General features: G+C 49.2%; 1 protein-coding gene across 5 annotated transcripts in view; it reads right to left on the reverse strand.

Annotated features, from left to right (window-relative positions):
* UBE2E1 (ubiquitin conjugating enzyme E2 E1) overlaps window positions 1-6,390 on the reverse strand; it is a 46,338-nt gene extending 39,948 nt beyond the window's left edge. Inside the window, exons 1-3 of one of the 5 annotated variants that reach the window (XM_087771429.1) lie at window positions 6,211-6,390; window positions 3,861-3,949; window positions 1,666-1,716 (exon numbers count right to left, since the gene is read on the reverse strand). In XM_087771429.1, coding sequence (XP_087627555.1) covers window positions 1,666-1,716; window positions 3,861-3,949; window positions 6,211-6,390 — 320 coding nt within the window. Of the gene's footprint in view, window positions 1-1,665; window positions 1,717-3,860; window positions 4,040-5,447; window positions 5,548-6,046; window positions 6,066-6,210 lie in introns of those variants that run through there. The other 4 variants (XM_087771462.1, XM_087771438.1, XM_087771452.1 and 1 more) reach the window with 4 other exon arrangements.
* Between the last annotated feature and the right edge of the window lie 8,642 nt (window positions 6,391-15,032).

Raw genomic sequence — 15,032 nt, forward strand, 5'->3', positions numbered from 1 at the left:
ATAAAGGCTGAAACAACACAAACTTACTATGTGGGCCTTGAAGTGCATTATCCTCAGTGGTCTATGTAATTAAAGAAAGAAAAATCAAAACCATATTCTATTTTGACAGATAGTCTGCTAGCTCATCTTTACCTGTGAATGATGACAATTGAAACAAGGACAAATTAGGGTTCTAATATTATTTACTCAAACCTTCAGATGAAACCTGCAATCTGACATACTCATATACTATCATAACTTTTGGATAGGTTTGTGAAGTTCAAACTGCAGTCCCAGCAGCTTGATCATCCAGACTCAGTTATCTAGAGAGCAAGCCACAGTGCCTTTCTGAGCTGTGCTTCTGGGTTTCTTTCCCATGAAAATCAGGTTATGGTGGGAGGAGGAGGTGAAAGCATGTGGACTTCATCCTGACACAGAACCAGGATGCAGACAGGACAGACACCTCCAGCCCAAGAGCTGGAAGCTCTTGTAATATTCAGGTAGTCATTATTGTCACTAAAAAAAATATTGCCACAGCTAAAGATTTTACAGTTCATCGGTCATCCTCCAAACAGCACCAAAATCTTCGTATCAGCCTAGAACTCTACTCACATGCCTCGTCCCATCCTTCCTTGCATTAATTATGATACTTGGGACTGGTACCGAAAGAGCGGCTCTGGACCTGTCAGGCTAACTCCTGTGCTAATGCCTCCCTGCAGACTAACAGTAGCAAAAAGCTTCAACAAAAAGGTTCATGTGCATTTGTGGGTGGCAGCTCAATACCGAAAAGACTAACTTAGTTATTTATAAACAGAATTTTCTCTGATTTCTGCTATTACCAAGATCAAAAGGCCTCAAACCTCAGGCATAGCAAGAAGGTAGGAACAGAGCTGTGCTTTGGCAACTACACCTAACACAGATCAGACCGAAAGCCACTTTCCTCTCAAATGAACAACCGCAACCAAAGATGTTACTCTACTGCTGTCTCCTCTCCAAATGCAAAGAGGCTCGTGTCACCATGCAATGAACCAAATCAACCTGCTAGATGTTTTAAACAAACGGTACAAGTTTCTAAAACATACTTAAAAACAAGCTGCTCTATAAAGGGCAACAGAATATCCCTGCTTGTTATTTCATCAGCTAACATGTGTGCTCCTGTAGGGCACCCACCGAGTGATGAATTCACGCTTCTCTTCCACTGTAAGTTACCGTTCACAACAGAACTCTCTGAGCTAAAAATCTCGTAGCATTTTACTATTCTCTGCTTCCTTGGCAGGACTCTCATATAAATAAGATTAGTGCAGTCAGGCATTAGATTTATAAACCAGAAAAAACAAATAAGGAGAAAGTTTTCACGCTCTTCTTTATAGGCCAGTTTCAGAAACATACACACAAAGCAGTGTAACAGATTGAAACGCAATTGTTAAAAAACAAACAAACAAAACCAAAAACAAACCAACCTCCAAAACAAACAGAAAACTGGTATCAAAACACATATAATCTCTGGAGGCCCCCCTACCTGGAAACTACTTAATGTCATCCAAGCATTCACAAAAGTACTGTCGGCCACCTAAACAGCCATTCCACTGCTCCATCCAGAGCCTCCGAGGACAGCTACAACACACACAGGCACACTTCAGTCCCTCACCTTCCCCCACCCTCCTCAGGGAAGGAATCGACACCAACCTGCAGTTGGGAGGTGGATCTAAGGTGATGTCAGCCAATTCCTTCTGAATCCTGTGGCAATAAAAGCAAGAAGAAACAAAGGTAAGTCACTGTGTGGGATAGCAGTTAACACATACGCCTTACAGACATACTGTCACCGCGAGTTTGCAACACTACATAAGAGAGAGGCACTCTCAGCTGCAGCCTCCCACCAGTCCAAACACACGAAGCAGGACAGGCACCCTGTTACAGAGACGGTCAGAAAAGCAGACAGGCACTGTGCACTGAACCCAGGCAGGGTTGTATGCTCCCATAAAGATGCCAACCACACAGGGGCAGTGGAAAAGCCTGCCTGCTTTACTCTGCCAACCAGCCTGTAAATGAGGGAAAACCTCTGCAAACGTGATGCACCAAGTGCTAGGAGGAAACTGCAGTTTGAAAAGGAATTTTGTCTTGCTGGATTGAGAGAAACAGTCATCGCCAAATTGGCTCCCCCCCTCTTCCCCCCAGCTTCCCATCACCATTCTGAGAAAAAACACCAGCCCCAAGGGAGTGAATAACTGCGCCATTCCCAAGGACACTTAAAGGAAGGTGAATATCTCTTTCCGAGGCTCCTGCACATTCCTGCCAGCTTCAATGCTCCCCTCTCTTCACCCTCAATAGCCGCACAACATCCCCACGTCCCCTTCCTCAGGACTCCAGACGCTCCCTTGCTTCACCGCGTTCAGACAACACCCTGTCCTCCCTGCCCAGACTATTCTGGGCTCACGCTGCTTTTGCCACAAAACGCCCAACCAGCTATCATCCCCTTCCCTGGAGTCCCATTACTGTCACTCAGGCTTCCCCTCCAGATTTCCCCACCCAGCACTCAGTCTGCCTCCTTTCTCCGTTAAGCTCAGCCAGCATCTTCTGCCTCTCTTCCACTTGTCATACATGAGAACCACAGCCTTTTCATATTAGGCAGTTTACAATCTTCTTTTTAAAATAGTTAAGGGCACGACATGTAAACACCGCTTGCCACTATCTATGTCAGTTTGCCATGGAAACCTGCTGAGTGGAGATCTGGAATAACCAAACTGCCTAAATTCTACAAAGCCACAGATAACTTAGTTGCGATGACAGGGCATTTGCATAAAACCCCAGTCACTTTTGACACCTCCAGATACAACCTCTCTGTGCTGCTTGGAAAAGCTGTTGAGTGAGATGGTTTATTATTCTTGCTGAAGTACTGCAAGTTTGCTTGAAAACTTCCATTTGTCAGCTTAGCTCCCTGGAGCAGGATGGTGCTGAATTCAGGTGAAACACAGAATAAATAAGAAAGGGTAACAATTTATTTTTTTAAAAAAATGAGTGGCTCCAAGAGTCTATTCAGGTGAAAAAAACTGACTGGCATAGCTGTTCTGGAATTACTATTCTATGCAGGCATCTCTCCCCCATGTAGAAATTATTCCGGAATAAAAATAATTTCATTCTCAAAAAAAACCAACCCACTCTGTGCTTTGAGCAAAGGTTATTTTAGAGCAGAATGTCCACAAGTGGACCTGCTGTGGGTTATTTATTCTAGTCAACATCCAGCCATACACAGAAAATTCAATATAAGTGATGAGCAAACAGAAAAACAGTAATATATTTGGTGGAAAAGATTTGGGGCTACATCACACCAATTGCACTGGAGTGCACTCCCCCAGCGCAAGCAAACTCAAAACTCTTCACAAACATTAATTAATCCCCAAAGCAGTCCTGGAAAGAAAAAAGCCACTCTAGATCAATCCCAGCCTACAGAGAGGGAAACCGACGTTGAAATGCAATGCCTTACTCAGGACCATACAGTGTCCAGTAGCAGAGAAGGAATTAAGGTCCTACATGCCCATCCTACACCATCCCTAAAACTGATGCTAATAAGGAAAAAGGAAAAGACAGTGGAAATAATGAGGGACAGAATAACAGCCCAGAGGAAGAAAAGACAGGAAAATATTTGGGAGGGAACAGAGAAAGAAGCAGGGAGAGAGACCAGAGGGCAGTGAAGTTGGGCAGACACTCGCTGCACCGAGACACTGAAAAAGTGAGACAATGGCAGCTTCGTGTGGAAAGGCTGAGCATAAGGGCTAGAGATGAGGAACGGGAGCAGCAAGGGAGCAGCGGGGGAACAGAGCAAAATAAAATGAGGAAGGAGAGAAGATGCAGCAAATCAGTGAGAAAACTGACTGCAGCCTCACCTCTTGGCACTGGTAGATAGCAGCTTAGAGTTTTTACTCATGCTGACTTTGCTTTCCTTCTTCTTAGGCGTGCTTGTCTCTTTCTCTGTCTGTTGGTTGGAGGATGAAGATGAGGAGGAGCTGGTGCTGGCCCTCGAATCGTCATCCGACATAGCGACCCCCCCACCACACACCCCAACCTGGAGAGGAGACACCATGGGGCGTGGGGAACAAACAGTGAACACAAACACACAGAGAAAGGCCCCTGACAATCTCGCTCTGTGTTTGGGTCATGCTCCTTTTAAAGGGCCCTCGTGTCTCCCTCTCTTCTTCAGGCCCTACAGTCGACGCAGGAGGAGCAGTAGCCTCCCCTGCACTAGGAATGCCGAGGAGCAAGGGGAAAGGGACTTTTAAAGCTTCCTCTCAGAAAGCAAGTGCGAGATGAGAGGAGGAGACTGGAAGGAGAACGACTGCAGGGATCAGGGAAGCTCAAAGCAATTCCTTCTAATCTCCCCCAAACTGCACACACCAGAGGAGCCATCACCACCCACCACTATCCAGCCTAGGGGTGCAGGAGATAAAAATGGAACAGCTCCGGTCCCTTGGGTTCCCGGGAGGCACATGGGGGAGGCGAAAAGGGACAGGGCTGGGGGGTGACCATCGCCAGCACTAAAATGGAAGTGGGGCATCACTAGCAACAGTGGGGAGACCCCGAAGGAGGATCTGGGACCTGCGGCGGGGAAACCCCTGCCTGCTGGATATCCCCTGCCTGCTGGATCGGGTGTTGGGAGTGAGGGGGGGGACGGGACGAGGGACCACACGGGGACGGGGACGACAGGGAGGAGCGGAATGAAGGGGAACAGCTAAGGATGGAGCGGGGTGCACGGAGGGGACCCGCCGAGGCCCACTGCATCGAGGGGCATGCCAGCAAAGGGGGACGGGAACAGAGCGTCTGTGCTGGGGAGGGGGGGGGGGGGGGGGAGGCAAGGAAGGGCCAGGGCCTACGAGGGGTGAGAGCCGAGGGCCTGGGGAGGCCGGCGGCTGGGAGGGGGGCGGCGGCGTGCCGGGGGGAGGCAGCCCGGTTCCATACGGGCACCTCGGGGGCACAGGGGAGGAGGGCGAGCACAGAGGGCTGCCGAGGGCAGGCCCGCACCCGAGAGGGGCGAGAAGCCGTCGGGAGGGATGGGGGGGCTGGCAGGGCGCCCCGGGAGAGTTGGGGTGGCAGCGAGGGGGGCAGCCGCGGGCCCGGGGCGAGCGGCGGCGGGGCAGCAGCGGGCCGGGGGGCCGGCACACGGCCGCCTCCCCCCCAGGGCCACCGGCCCCCCGCAGAGCTCCCCGGCCCCCGCCGGGCCGCCCCCGCTGCCGCCCCTCCGCCGGGCGAGAGCCGGGGGCGGGGGGGCCCGGCCGAGCTCCCCCGGCCGCGGGCCCGCAGGGCCAGGCGGCGAGGGGCCGGGGGGACAGCGGTACCTGACAGCCCCGGGCGCGATCCCCCTGCCCCGCCGGCTCCGCCGCCTCCCGCCCCATCGCCGGGCCGCGGCCGGCCCTGCCCCTCGCCCCTGCCCCCGGGGACGGCGGGGAGGGCGGCGGGGGGGTGCCCCGTCCCCCTACCTCTCCCTTTGTGTCTGGCTGCTCCTCCTCGGTGCGGCTGGGCCTGGCCACTCGTGTCTCTCTCGCTGGGAGAGAAGCGGAAGTGCTGCAACAGCAACTATTAAACAGGCAATGGCTTCCCTGGCTGCCTCCCCCACCGCCGAGCGGGGCTGGGGGGCGGCGGGGCCGGGGCGACACCCGCCGCCGCCTCGCACGGAGCGGGGGCCGGGGGGCAGGCGGCGGAGGCCCCGCTCCGGGGATGGAGGGGGGATCCCGGCAGCCCCAGCCGCACCGTCCCCGTGCCCCCCCTCCGGCGGGTGCTGGGTGAAGGAAGAAAGGGGCGCTCGGAGGGGGGCGGGAGTTTTTAATGGAGACCCTCTGGAAAGTAATCTGCAGGGGTGTCGGGGGGGAGGGATAAACGCCCTCCCCGGCTCCGCTCCTGCTTCCGTGCGGGAGCCCCAGAGGGACGCGGTGGAGGCAGGTGGCTGGGAGAGGGGGCAAGCGCCCGGGGCTGCTTTTTTAAGGCTGAGAGGGGGTTATTAGGCTTGGCGGGGGGGGGCTGCTTGCTTTCCTCCTATTCTTACAACTGTTTCAACCCCAGAGCTTCTCCCCTGCCTCACCTGCTTTGTCCCTCCGGCGGCAGCAGCAACTTCTCACCTGTCTCCGTTGGAAAGCAATAAGAGAAAAAAAAAAAGAAGAAAAAAAAAAAAAAAGAGCCCAGCCCAAAGCCCCCCCCGCCCCCCGCCAGCCAAAAGGAATCCCCGGCAGCTTTCCCGTCTCTCACCTGTTTCAGCCCTAAAGCAGCAGCTATGTCTTCCCTTCCCTCCCCCGGCTCAGCCCTCAACCAGCAGCAGGAGCAGCCGCTTCCCACTCGCCCTCGCCCGGAGTTCAGGATTCCATTGTCCCCCACACTGCACTTGGTGACATCACTGACACACAAAGAAGGGGTACTTCGTGATGTCATCAACGCATGCTGGGAGAGAAAACAAAATCTTGGGCTCGGGGCTTGGCAGCGACAGCACGAAAAAAACCCCTTCGATTTTCCAAAGGTATTAGGGATTTTTTTTTTTTTTTTTTTTTTTTTCTTTTTCCCTTCCCCCGAGTCCCCTGATGGGGAGCCCGTCTGCGGGAAAGGCGCTCCGCCGGCGGGGCTGCTAGCGTATTGTATTTGCGAGGCGTTTTACTCATCTCCCCGAAACCTTCCCTGTCGATCTCGCTCTCCCTTGCCCACCCGACGGAGAAAAGCAATTCGGCCGGAGCGACCCGCCACCCCCAGCCCACGCGTGGGCGCGGGCAGCAGCCGGCCGCCCCGCTGGGCTGCCGCGGCTCGCCCTGGAGGTGCCGGACCCACTCGGGAAGGGACAATAGGGACCGGCATTCCCACCGACCTCACCCGGGGCAAATTTGGCTCGGTGCCACCAGTTTCCACCGCCTGTCGAGGGATCGCCTATCGAATTACTCGGTATCTCCAGCGGCCGACAATACAATGACTGTCACCACCGCGCATCACGATAATGAATACGAGTTTGCGTTTTCACTGTTCCTCCCGCGGGAGGACCCCGAGGTGGTCCACAGGCACACACGGCTGCTGTCTCGACAGAGTGCTGTTACGATATGACACCTTGGGACATTACAAAACCAAGGCCACCGGAGCGGCGGGGATCGCAGGGGTGACACGGCCCCGCGCCCAGGGGGACACCCCGGGGCTGGACATCCCCGCTTCATAGCGACCGGGGCGGGGGGGCAGCCGAGGCCGGCACCTCCTGAAGCCCAGGCTCCCCGTCCCACGCTGCCAGGCGCTGCCCGTGCCCGGGGGCTGCTGCGGGGCCCGGGGCCGGCAACCCCCTGGCCCCGCACGCCAAGATGGCCCCAGCGGTTGGCGGCTGGGCAAGCGGCGGGCCTCCCCCCGGCGGCTTTGGGGACCCCCGAGGGGCTCGGCGGGCGGAGGGCCTGGGTCCGGCCGCGGGAAGAGTTGCCGAGCCCTTGCAGCGAGCGGCCTTGCCCAGGTGCTGCCCTGGGGCTCCTGTGGGACCTGGCCCTCTGCCCACTGGCGGGACAGGTGGCGTGAAGCTGCCGAACCTCTCCAGGAGGACTCTGTCCCGTAGCAAGGGCGCAGACTTGGGTGGGGACAAAACCGTAAAGGTTGGGCTGGGTAATGGGTGCCTGTGGCTTCTTTTGGGGACGCTTGGGACATGGAGAAGAGGGGTGTTGGGGGCAGGTGGAAGCAGGACTGCCAGGGCATGCTGAGCCGAGCCTCTGTGGGACAGCGGCTTCACGCTGTTGTGACTCACCACTAGGATCTTGTCAAGGCACTGATCTATCACCATTTGTATCCAGTAATCCTTGAGCCAGAGGAATCCCTGGAGGGGACACCAAAGCAGGGACAGCATTTCCCTTTGTCACCCTTCCTTCTGTTTCCTTGGACCTCTGCATCTGCTGCTTCTCCCTCCTCATCCTCCCCCTCCGCCCCCCCCAATTTTCAGCACACACATCTCAGCAGCACTTCATTTCACCTGGCTTAATCCCGAAACTGCCTATGCTCCCCACAGACTTGCGGCCCAGTCTCTGCGTGGTCGAGCAGCGCGGTGTGTTGGATAGGTACACCAGCAACGTTGTGAGCCACCCTGACAAAAGAAGGAATTCCACTGCAGTGTCACACTTCCTGGCCTTTGCCTGGGTTTTTTTGGTTGTGGGTTGGATTTTTTTTGCTAACCCTCCTCTTCAGTCTTTGTTACCCATGGTACTACATATTACACCTTGGTGAATTGTCCTCCAAAGGCAGCTTGCTAGCATAGCCAACCTGTATAGTTTGACCTATGGGAATGACACTTGAAAAGTCATGTTCATCCTTCCCTCCAGTAACTGTGGAGCTTTGGCATCTCCACCATTGACAACGGCCTCCAAGGCACATAATAAATTTCATGAAAACTGGCATTTAGATAAAGGTGGGTGATCTGATCACTTAGTGCCCCTCATTGACGAAAGGGGGGAAGAATTCACCTCCTATATACTTAACATCAACTCAGCTGCTCTGTCAGCATTCTCCAAACTAACCCAGGGGGCTGTGGAGGATGGGGCTGGCGATATGGTGCTACGTGCCAGGCGACAAATACAGGAGATGAGAGGACACAAAGCAAGGTGACCAGGCTTCACAAATTTCACTGCTTATGGAACAACTTTTTAAAAACAGAAAATCTTCGCTTTCACCACAAACAAACCTCCATGCCTTTCCTGTCATCAGAGGAAACCTGCACCAAAGTCAAATGAGACAACTGATATTAATAATGAAAGCCCTCCACTTCTGTAATAGGGGGCAGGGAAAACCTAAAGATTGTTACAAAATCACACACACTTTTCCTTTATGATGTTAATAACCTTGGTAGGGGGTTATCTGTAGACTAACCTTTTCTGCAGCACACAATCCTTGGTAACCCTGTTCAAAGTAATAATACGATAGCCAGCAGCAGCAGCTATTTACTTTGAAGCCTACCCAGAAATGCATTTGCTGAAAGCACCTACTAATGTCATCGCTTGAGCAGCTGTTACAGTGGCAACTCCCAAGTTATGACTTACGTCCTAGGTCATGGCTAGGATCAGGCAAAGGGCTGTTCTCCTGTGCCAGCCACGCTGTACTCATAGCCCGGCTGAGAGAGGAAGCCAAGAAGCCGACTTCTCTGCCCAGAAACATTTTTGCAGCTTGCCTTGCTCCCACCCACGATTGCCCTCTCAGCCCTGCACGGACACCGAAGAACTGGAAAAGAGTGCAGAACATGATCCTTTTCCCAGCAAACAGGAGAAGTAGCTCCTCTAATTCAATCTCTTCCCATCCTGGGAATTTTGACAAAACCTCACTGATCCGCTTCTATTTCTTTTCTGTAAAGTGTGTGCACTTTATCAGGCGAGCTTTCGTTCTTATCAGTGCTTCCTCTCTCTGCCTCCTTACCTTTTTCTCTCTCTCTTTTTTTTTTTTTTTGCCAAGTTGTGCAAAGGACTTGCAGAGGAAAACTGACCTAGATTATTCATTTTCACTGTGCCCCAAGCTTTTTTAATCGATGGCACTAGCTCAGTGTAGCAACTGAATAGGATTAGTCACTTTTCCCTCTGGATTGAGTTTGGAGGAGGCTGCAAAGCTAGATGACTAGAACTGAGTTGCCTTTGGGGCCTTGAGCTTAATTCACAGCAGAAGATAGCCAATTCAAATCACTCTGAACCTCCTGCTAAGGGAAGGTGACTAGGATTAGTCCCTTTGTACCATCTCAGCTCCAGATAAATTTTCAGCATTCTTCCTGGCTGGTCTGTTTGGTCCTGAGCCAAAGCCCCTTATATTTCCACCAATTCCAGTGAGTTTTGCATCAGGCCTTTTGTTAGGAGCAGAAAAGAAATGATGATCTGTTTGGCTCTCCTAATGTCAGCTCACTGCTAATGTGACACTTGCAAGTGACAGTGGGAAAGCCACAAACATGCCGATATCTCACGCAGTTCTGTGATGACACACTTTGTCCTTTTTGTGTGACCCTGTGATACAAGGTGAGGTAGCAAGGAAAAGCTACGATGAGCTCAGGACAGCTATTTGAATAAAGCTAGGCAGAAACTCTGAATTGGGCCAGAAGAGGAAGGAACTGCATTCAAATGACAGAAAACGTAACAGAGAAAACACAAGTGGCTCATTTATGTGATATAAGGGTAGTGAATTTACAGGCTCACCCTTCGGTTTCCTGCTCACAACTATCTTGCCGTAACGTAATGAGGCAGTCCAACTTCCCTTGCTATAATTTTCTCACACAATACAGCTCTTAGTCCTTAGAGTTATATCTTTTTCAATTCCTTACAGAAGAATGAAAGGGTCCACAAACAGAAAAAGACTTGTTTCCTCTCCTTTTATTGCGGTACCAAAGAGGACTTAGTTGTGGAAGAAAAAGTTTAGGTCTCGTTGTCAGACCCCTGCTATTTGCTACTTGGTTTTGGTTTTGTTTGAGACTAGTCCTCGGAGCTCTCTGAAGGCCTGGCCGAGAGACTGTCGTGTGGGCAGAAAGACTTGGGACCTGTTACATGTCTTGGCCTTTTTAAAGTCCTGGCCAAACTCCCACAGACTTGAAGAGTGGCTGGCAATTAATTCCGAAAACTTAAGCAGAGAAGTATAGCTGCATATAGCTATACATACCTTCTACCTCTACGGTGCTTCTTTTATGCCTCTCCTGGTATATGGTCTGTTTCATTTTGGTAACTGGAAAACTGAAGATGCTTATATCAATTCAGTTTCACAGCAGCATAAGAAGTTTCATGAGATATATTTCCAGGGTTTTCTGCCTTGCTTCCAGGTGATGAGACTGAGCCTTAAAATTGCTTTACCTTGAAGATACAATGGTTCACTGCTTTCTCAGTTTACCCTGTCTATAGCTAGTACTTAGTGATCAGGACTGAGAGATATGTGATGCTTTCCCTGTCTATGCCTCTAGCAGTCGCTCCATATTTCTGACCCTCATTTTCCCTCCTGTAAAAGAAGAGAATGATGTTAATCAGGAGTTAGACTGAAAATGTAAATAGAGGTGCACATGCAGACTTCACCCCTAGCCACTCATTATACTTTCCTGTAGCTTCCTTTCAGTGCCTGATGGATCTGCTTTTCTGCAGAACGCTGCCTCCCCAGTGGTCTCTCTGCTTCCTTCGGGCTTTGCAGTAGCTGGCTCTGCTTTTCTTCTCCATCTCTGCAGCACACAGGCTCCCTGGATTGCTGTATTCCAGACTCCTTGGCTTTTTATCTTCTGGCACTGCATGCTCCCCTAGTTCAGATGTTTTTCCTGCTTCTGCCTCTTTTTCAGTTTACAGAAACTGCTGCTTTATTGATTGTCAACAGCTCTCCATTTCTACATACCACTTTTCCTTGGCAGCAGTACACAGGTCATGAAGAAACTCAGAAAGTGGAGTGATTATACTACATTAAGCAGTAGATGGACTATCGTCCACCAGTCCTGCCCTAGGAGAGCTCCCAGGGCAATGACATTCCTGTTGGCAAGAGCCCTGGGAGAGGTAAAAGGTGTTGGCCGACATGACCCAGACAAAAGGAGTCCTGGAGGCAATGGGTCGAACAGCAGCGAATGTACTATTTTTGCCACTATTCTGCTAACTTGCAGGAAATTCCAACTTGACATTTAAAGTTTTGTTTGCTTTTTATTTGTCACCACTGAACGGCCAATGATAATGGCCACTGCTGGACCAAATCCGTACTTGAAGCTTTCTGCCACAGTAATAAATGGTTAGGATGTGACATTCCTATACTGGCATAATGCCAGGTGTAGCCCAGGAAAAGCCAGTCTAAAAGACTTTTGCCAGCACAAATGGCACCTCCTGATGTTGCGTTTTGCCTGTACGACTGTCTTGCCTGCACAGCTATCCCAAGAGATCTTTTTCTGGTGTAAGTTTAACCTCAGAGTGTCTCTGTCTTGCAACAGAATAGTCAGAGAAGAGAACTGCTGAGGATGGCTTATTAATAGTGTACGCTCTCAGTTTATGCCTCTGCCTTTGTAGGCTGCTTTGATAAAGTCAGGTGAAAAGGCCACTATTTTTCATACGGTCACCAGAATGTTACAAGTTGACCATACACCCCGAAGACGTACCCTGGAAAATCACTCATTGTGGAGATGCAGATCTGCAATAAGACATATAGAATGTCAGTCAATTGTATGGAATGGGTTATTTAAGAACTCAGCAATAAGCGGACAAAGTAATTTTCCTAGTATCTGAGGCAAAAGGGTTTCTCACCATATAAATAATACACCTACAGACCTTTCTTTCTGCCCTTTCAAATATTTCTCGGTGTCACAGTATGTGTCTCTCTGGCTCAGATGGGTTAGTACAAGAAAATCTGCTTTGCTTGCTCATATGCTGAATTGGTAATATTCTTATTCTAGTTTATTCTTTCTACTAAAAAAATGAGTGATTCCCTGTCTGCTCCAATTCTGTGGATTTGTAAATCCATGTGGGGAAAAAATCCGCATGTCCTAACATCTCAGAAAATGTATTTAGTGAGGATTTCAATTGAGTCTTTCAACCTCTGCCTCCTCATCTAACAAAGGTTCTTCTCAACAGAGAAGGATCAGGAGAGGTGTTCAGGGCTCAGTAATTTCACTCTGTGGTTTGACTACAGTTCAAGACTTCAATGGTCTTCAACTGCAATTTTTCTCCCTAGGCCTCCTTATTATTAGAGCCCTTCAAAAGGAAGCAATAGAATCACTCAGACTTTTACAGATCCCTGATGCTGCATTCTTGAGAAACCAGTGTATAGCACTTCTTTTCTTCTTTTTTGTCTGACCAGCACGTGGAAGAAAAGAATAGAACATGCATCTGATTGTTAACCATTACTTATTCTAACACTTAAATAATATATTTTTCATATTTATTGAGGGATAAAGCATTCTTCATTTCTCACGTAAAATCCATAGTTAAAACAAAAAGGTGTATGCTGTTAAAAACTTCAGCATTAGAGAGCCCTTCATTTCAAGACTTCTTAAACGCCATTGTCTATTTTTTTCTTCCTGATATAGGCCATGGTAACTTTCAGATTATGCCAAAGGTTATAGAAGTGTTCACAGCATGGACTAAAACTTCACACGTAAAATTTTCTCATTATCCCTTCTCACATTCATGATCACAAAACTTCTATGTAGCATCTTCAGCAATTGCTTACATGGAAGTATAAGCTTAGGAAACCTAAACATTTCTGAATACCTGTAAAAGACTTTTTTTTGTTAAATAACCTTGTGTTGTTCTGCTCTCTTCCCATACAATCATAAAAGGTGTCTTTGAAATGTGGCTTCTTGCTAAGCTAAAGAATGTCATGTCTACGGCCTGAAGGACAGCTAGATATTTCAGGCTTTGTCCACACAGGCACATTTCACCCTTCACATCAATACAGCTATAGAGATATAGTTAAACAAGCATAACCCTACCTGTGAACTCCTGGCCAAACTTAAAAATACTGTCTCCAGTTCAACTGAAACCCTTTCCAGAGCAATATCAGTCAAAATTGGAAAAAGACTCACTTCTAGAGTGTTCACACAAGGAACTATACCAGTATAATTACATAACATTACATAATATAATAACCTCTTTTGTTGCACAGACATGCTTTGGGAAACTTTATCCATGGTGTAACGAAGTTGCTCTGCCAACCTTTTCGTTCAGCATTTCCGTTGTGTTAGAACTGAAACAGGAGGACCTTGCTTTGATGCTGTGTTTGTGTTCCTTTGTCAAAGAATTATTGCACCTTTTCTCCTCCTTTGGCTTTTTCTTTTCTTTCCCTCTCCCCATAGCCTGAAGCACTGTCTTTCTCCATATTTGCCTGGCCATGATTCTCTGCTTCTTTTTTACCTTTTCCACTTTTTCTTCTTTACACGCTTCCTTGTTTCTGGCTTTTCTTAACTCCCTGCAAGTGATTCCCTGAATTTTGGCCAGTGTTATCCAGTCAGCCAATTTTTTTCTCCCATCTTCTCCAAGCATACAAAGTGGACAATTACTTCCTTCTTCTTCTCCTTCCTTCCAGGCGGTATGGTGGCTACTTCCATAGCAAATGCCACTACATTAGTTCCTTCTCCCTATTTCCTGCTTCTTCCAGGCTTCGAGGCTGCTCCTTGAAGTGCCTTGCAAGTGGCCATGAAAGCAGCTGTCTCTCAACAGACCGGTGACATAGCAAATGCTCTACAGCCTCGCTGGTCCGCAGCCTGTTGTTTGAGAGCCACTACCTGTTGCATCAGTTGGCATGATAAAAATAGGAGCTCTCTGGACATGAACTTTTTCTTCTTATAGCATAACTGGGCTTTAGGCATTACCGCAATATGAACAGGACACAGGAACGTAACAGCAGAAATTTAATTCCTGTTTTGAGAGTTTTAACTTCTTTTTTTGAACAATACTCCAAGTCAAAAAATATTTGTATAGAACATGATTTAGTAAGACGTCTACAAGCCTAGAGACGCATGGCTGGTAAGAACCCAGTCAGTGTATATGCTTAAAGCAAATCAGAAGGACATGCCTCCTGCACAGAATATGATGTTCAAGGTGTCAGTAAAACTGCACAGCTCTGTGGCACTTTGGGTGGCAATCGTACCACATGCTGGAAAGGTTTGTTTGCAAAACTGAGGTTGAAAAAAAAAGACACTGAACAGCAGGTGTCAAGAGTACTTCCTCCACCAGGTATAGTCAGGAGGACAGAGAAAAAATCTTTTCACTTGCTCTTTGAAGATGTGCACACAAATTGCTGTGTCCTCAAAAATGAGATTTGCATTTCAAATCTCAGAATTTATGTATTGAAACTACAAACTACAGGCAGTCCTTACAGGGTGGGCTGATATGAAAGGCATATTCATACGATTTTTTAAAAAGCGCTAATAATGAAATGGAATATTGCCATTTTTTCTAGGAATTTGTTGGCAAGGAAACTGGAGACTTTACAAATAGCAGAGACAGGACTAACACCTTTCCAATGCCACTTCGGAATTCTGCCATTATTTTTGTTTTAAACATCTGCTAACCTCAGAAGATGCCCATTTATTTTTTGTTGATGTCATAGAAAGATGACACTCACCCTTCTAAATACACAGTGTCACACAG

This window comes from Nipponia nippon, unplaced genomic scaffold (assembly GCF_047370975.1).
Source record: "Nipponia nippon isolate SJK-2023a ecotype South Korea unplaced genomic scaffold, ASM4737097v1 scaffold_1, whole genome shotgun sequence".
NCBI lineage: Eukaryota > Metazoa > Chordata > Aves > Pelecaniformes > Threskiornithidae > Nipponia > Nipponia nippon.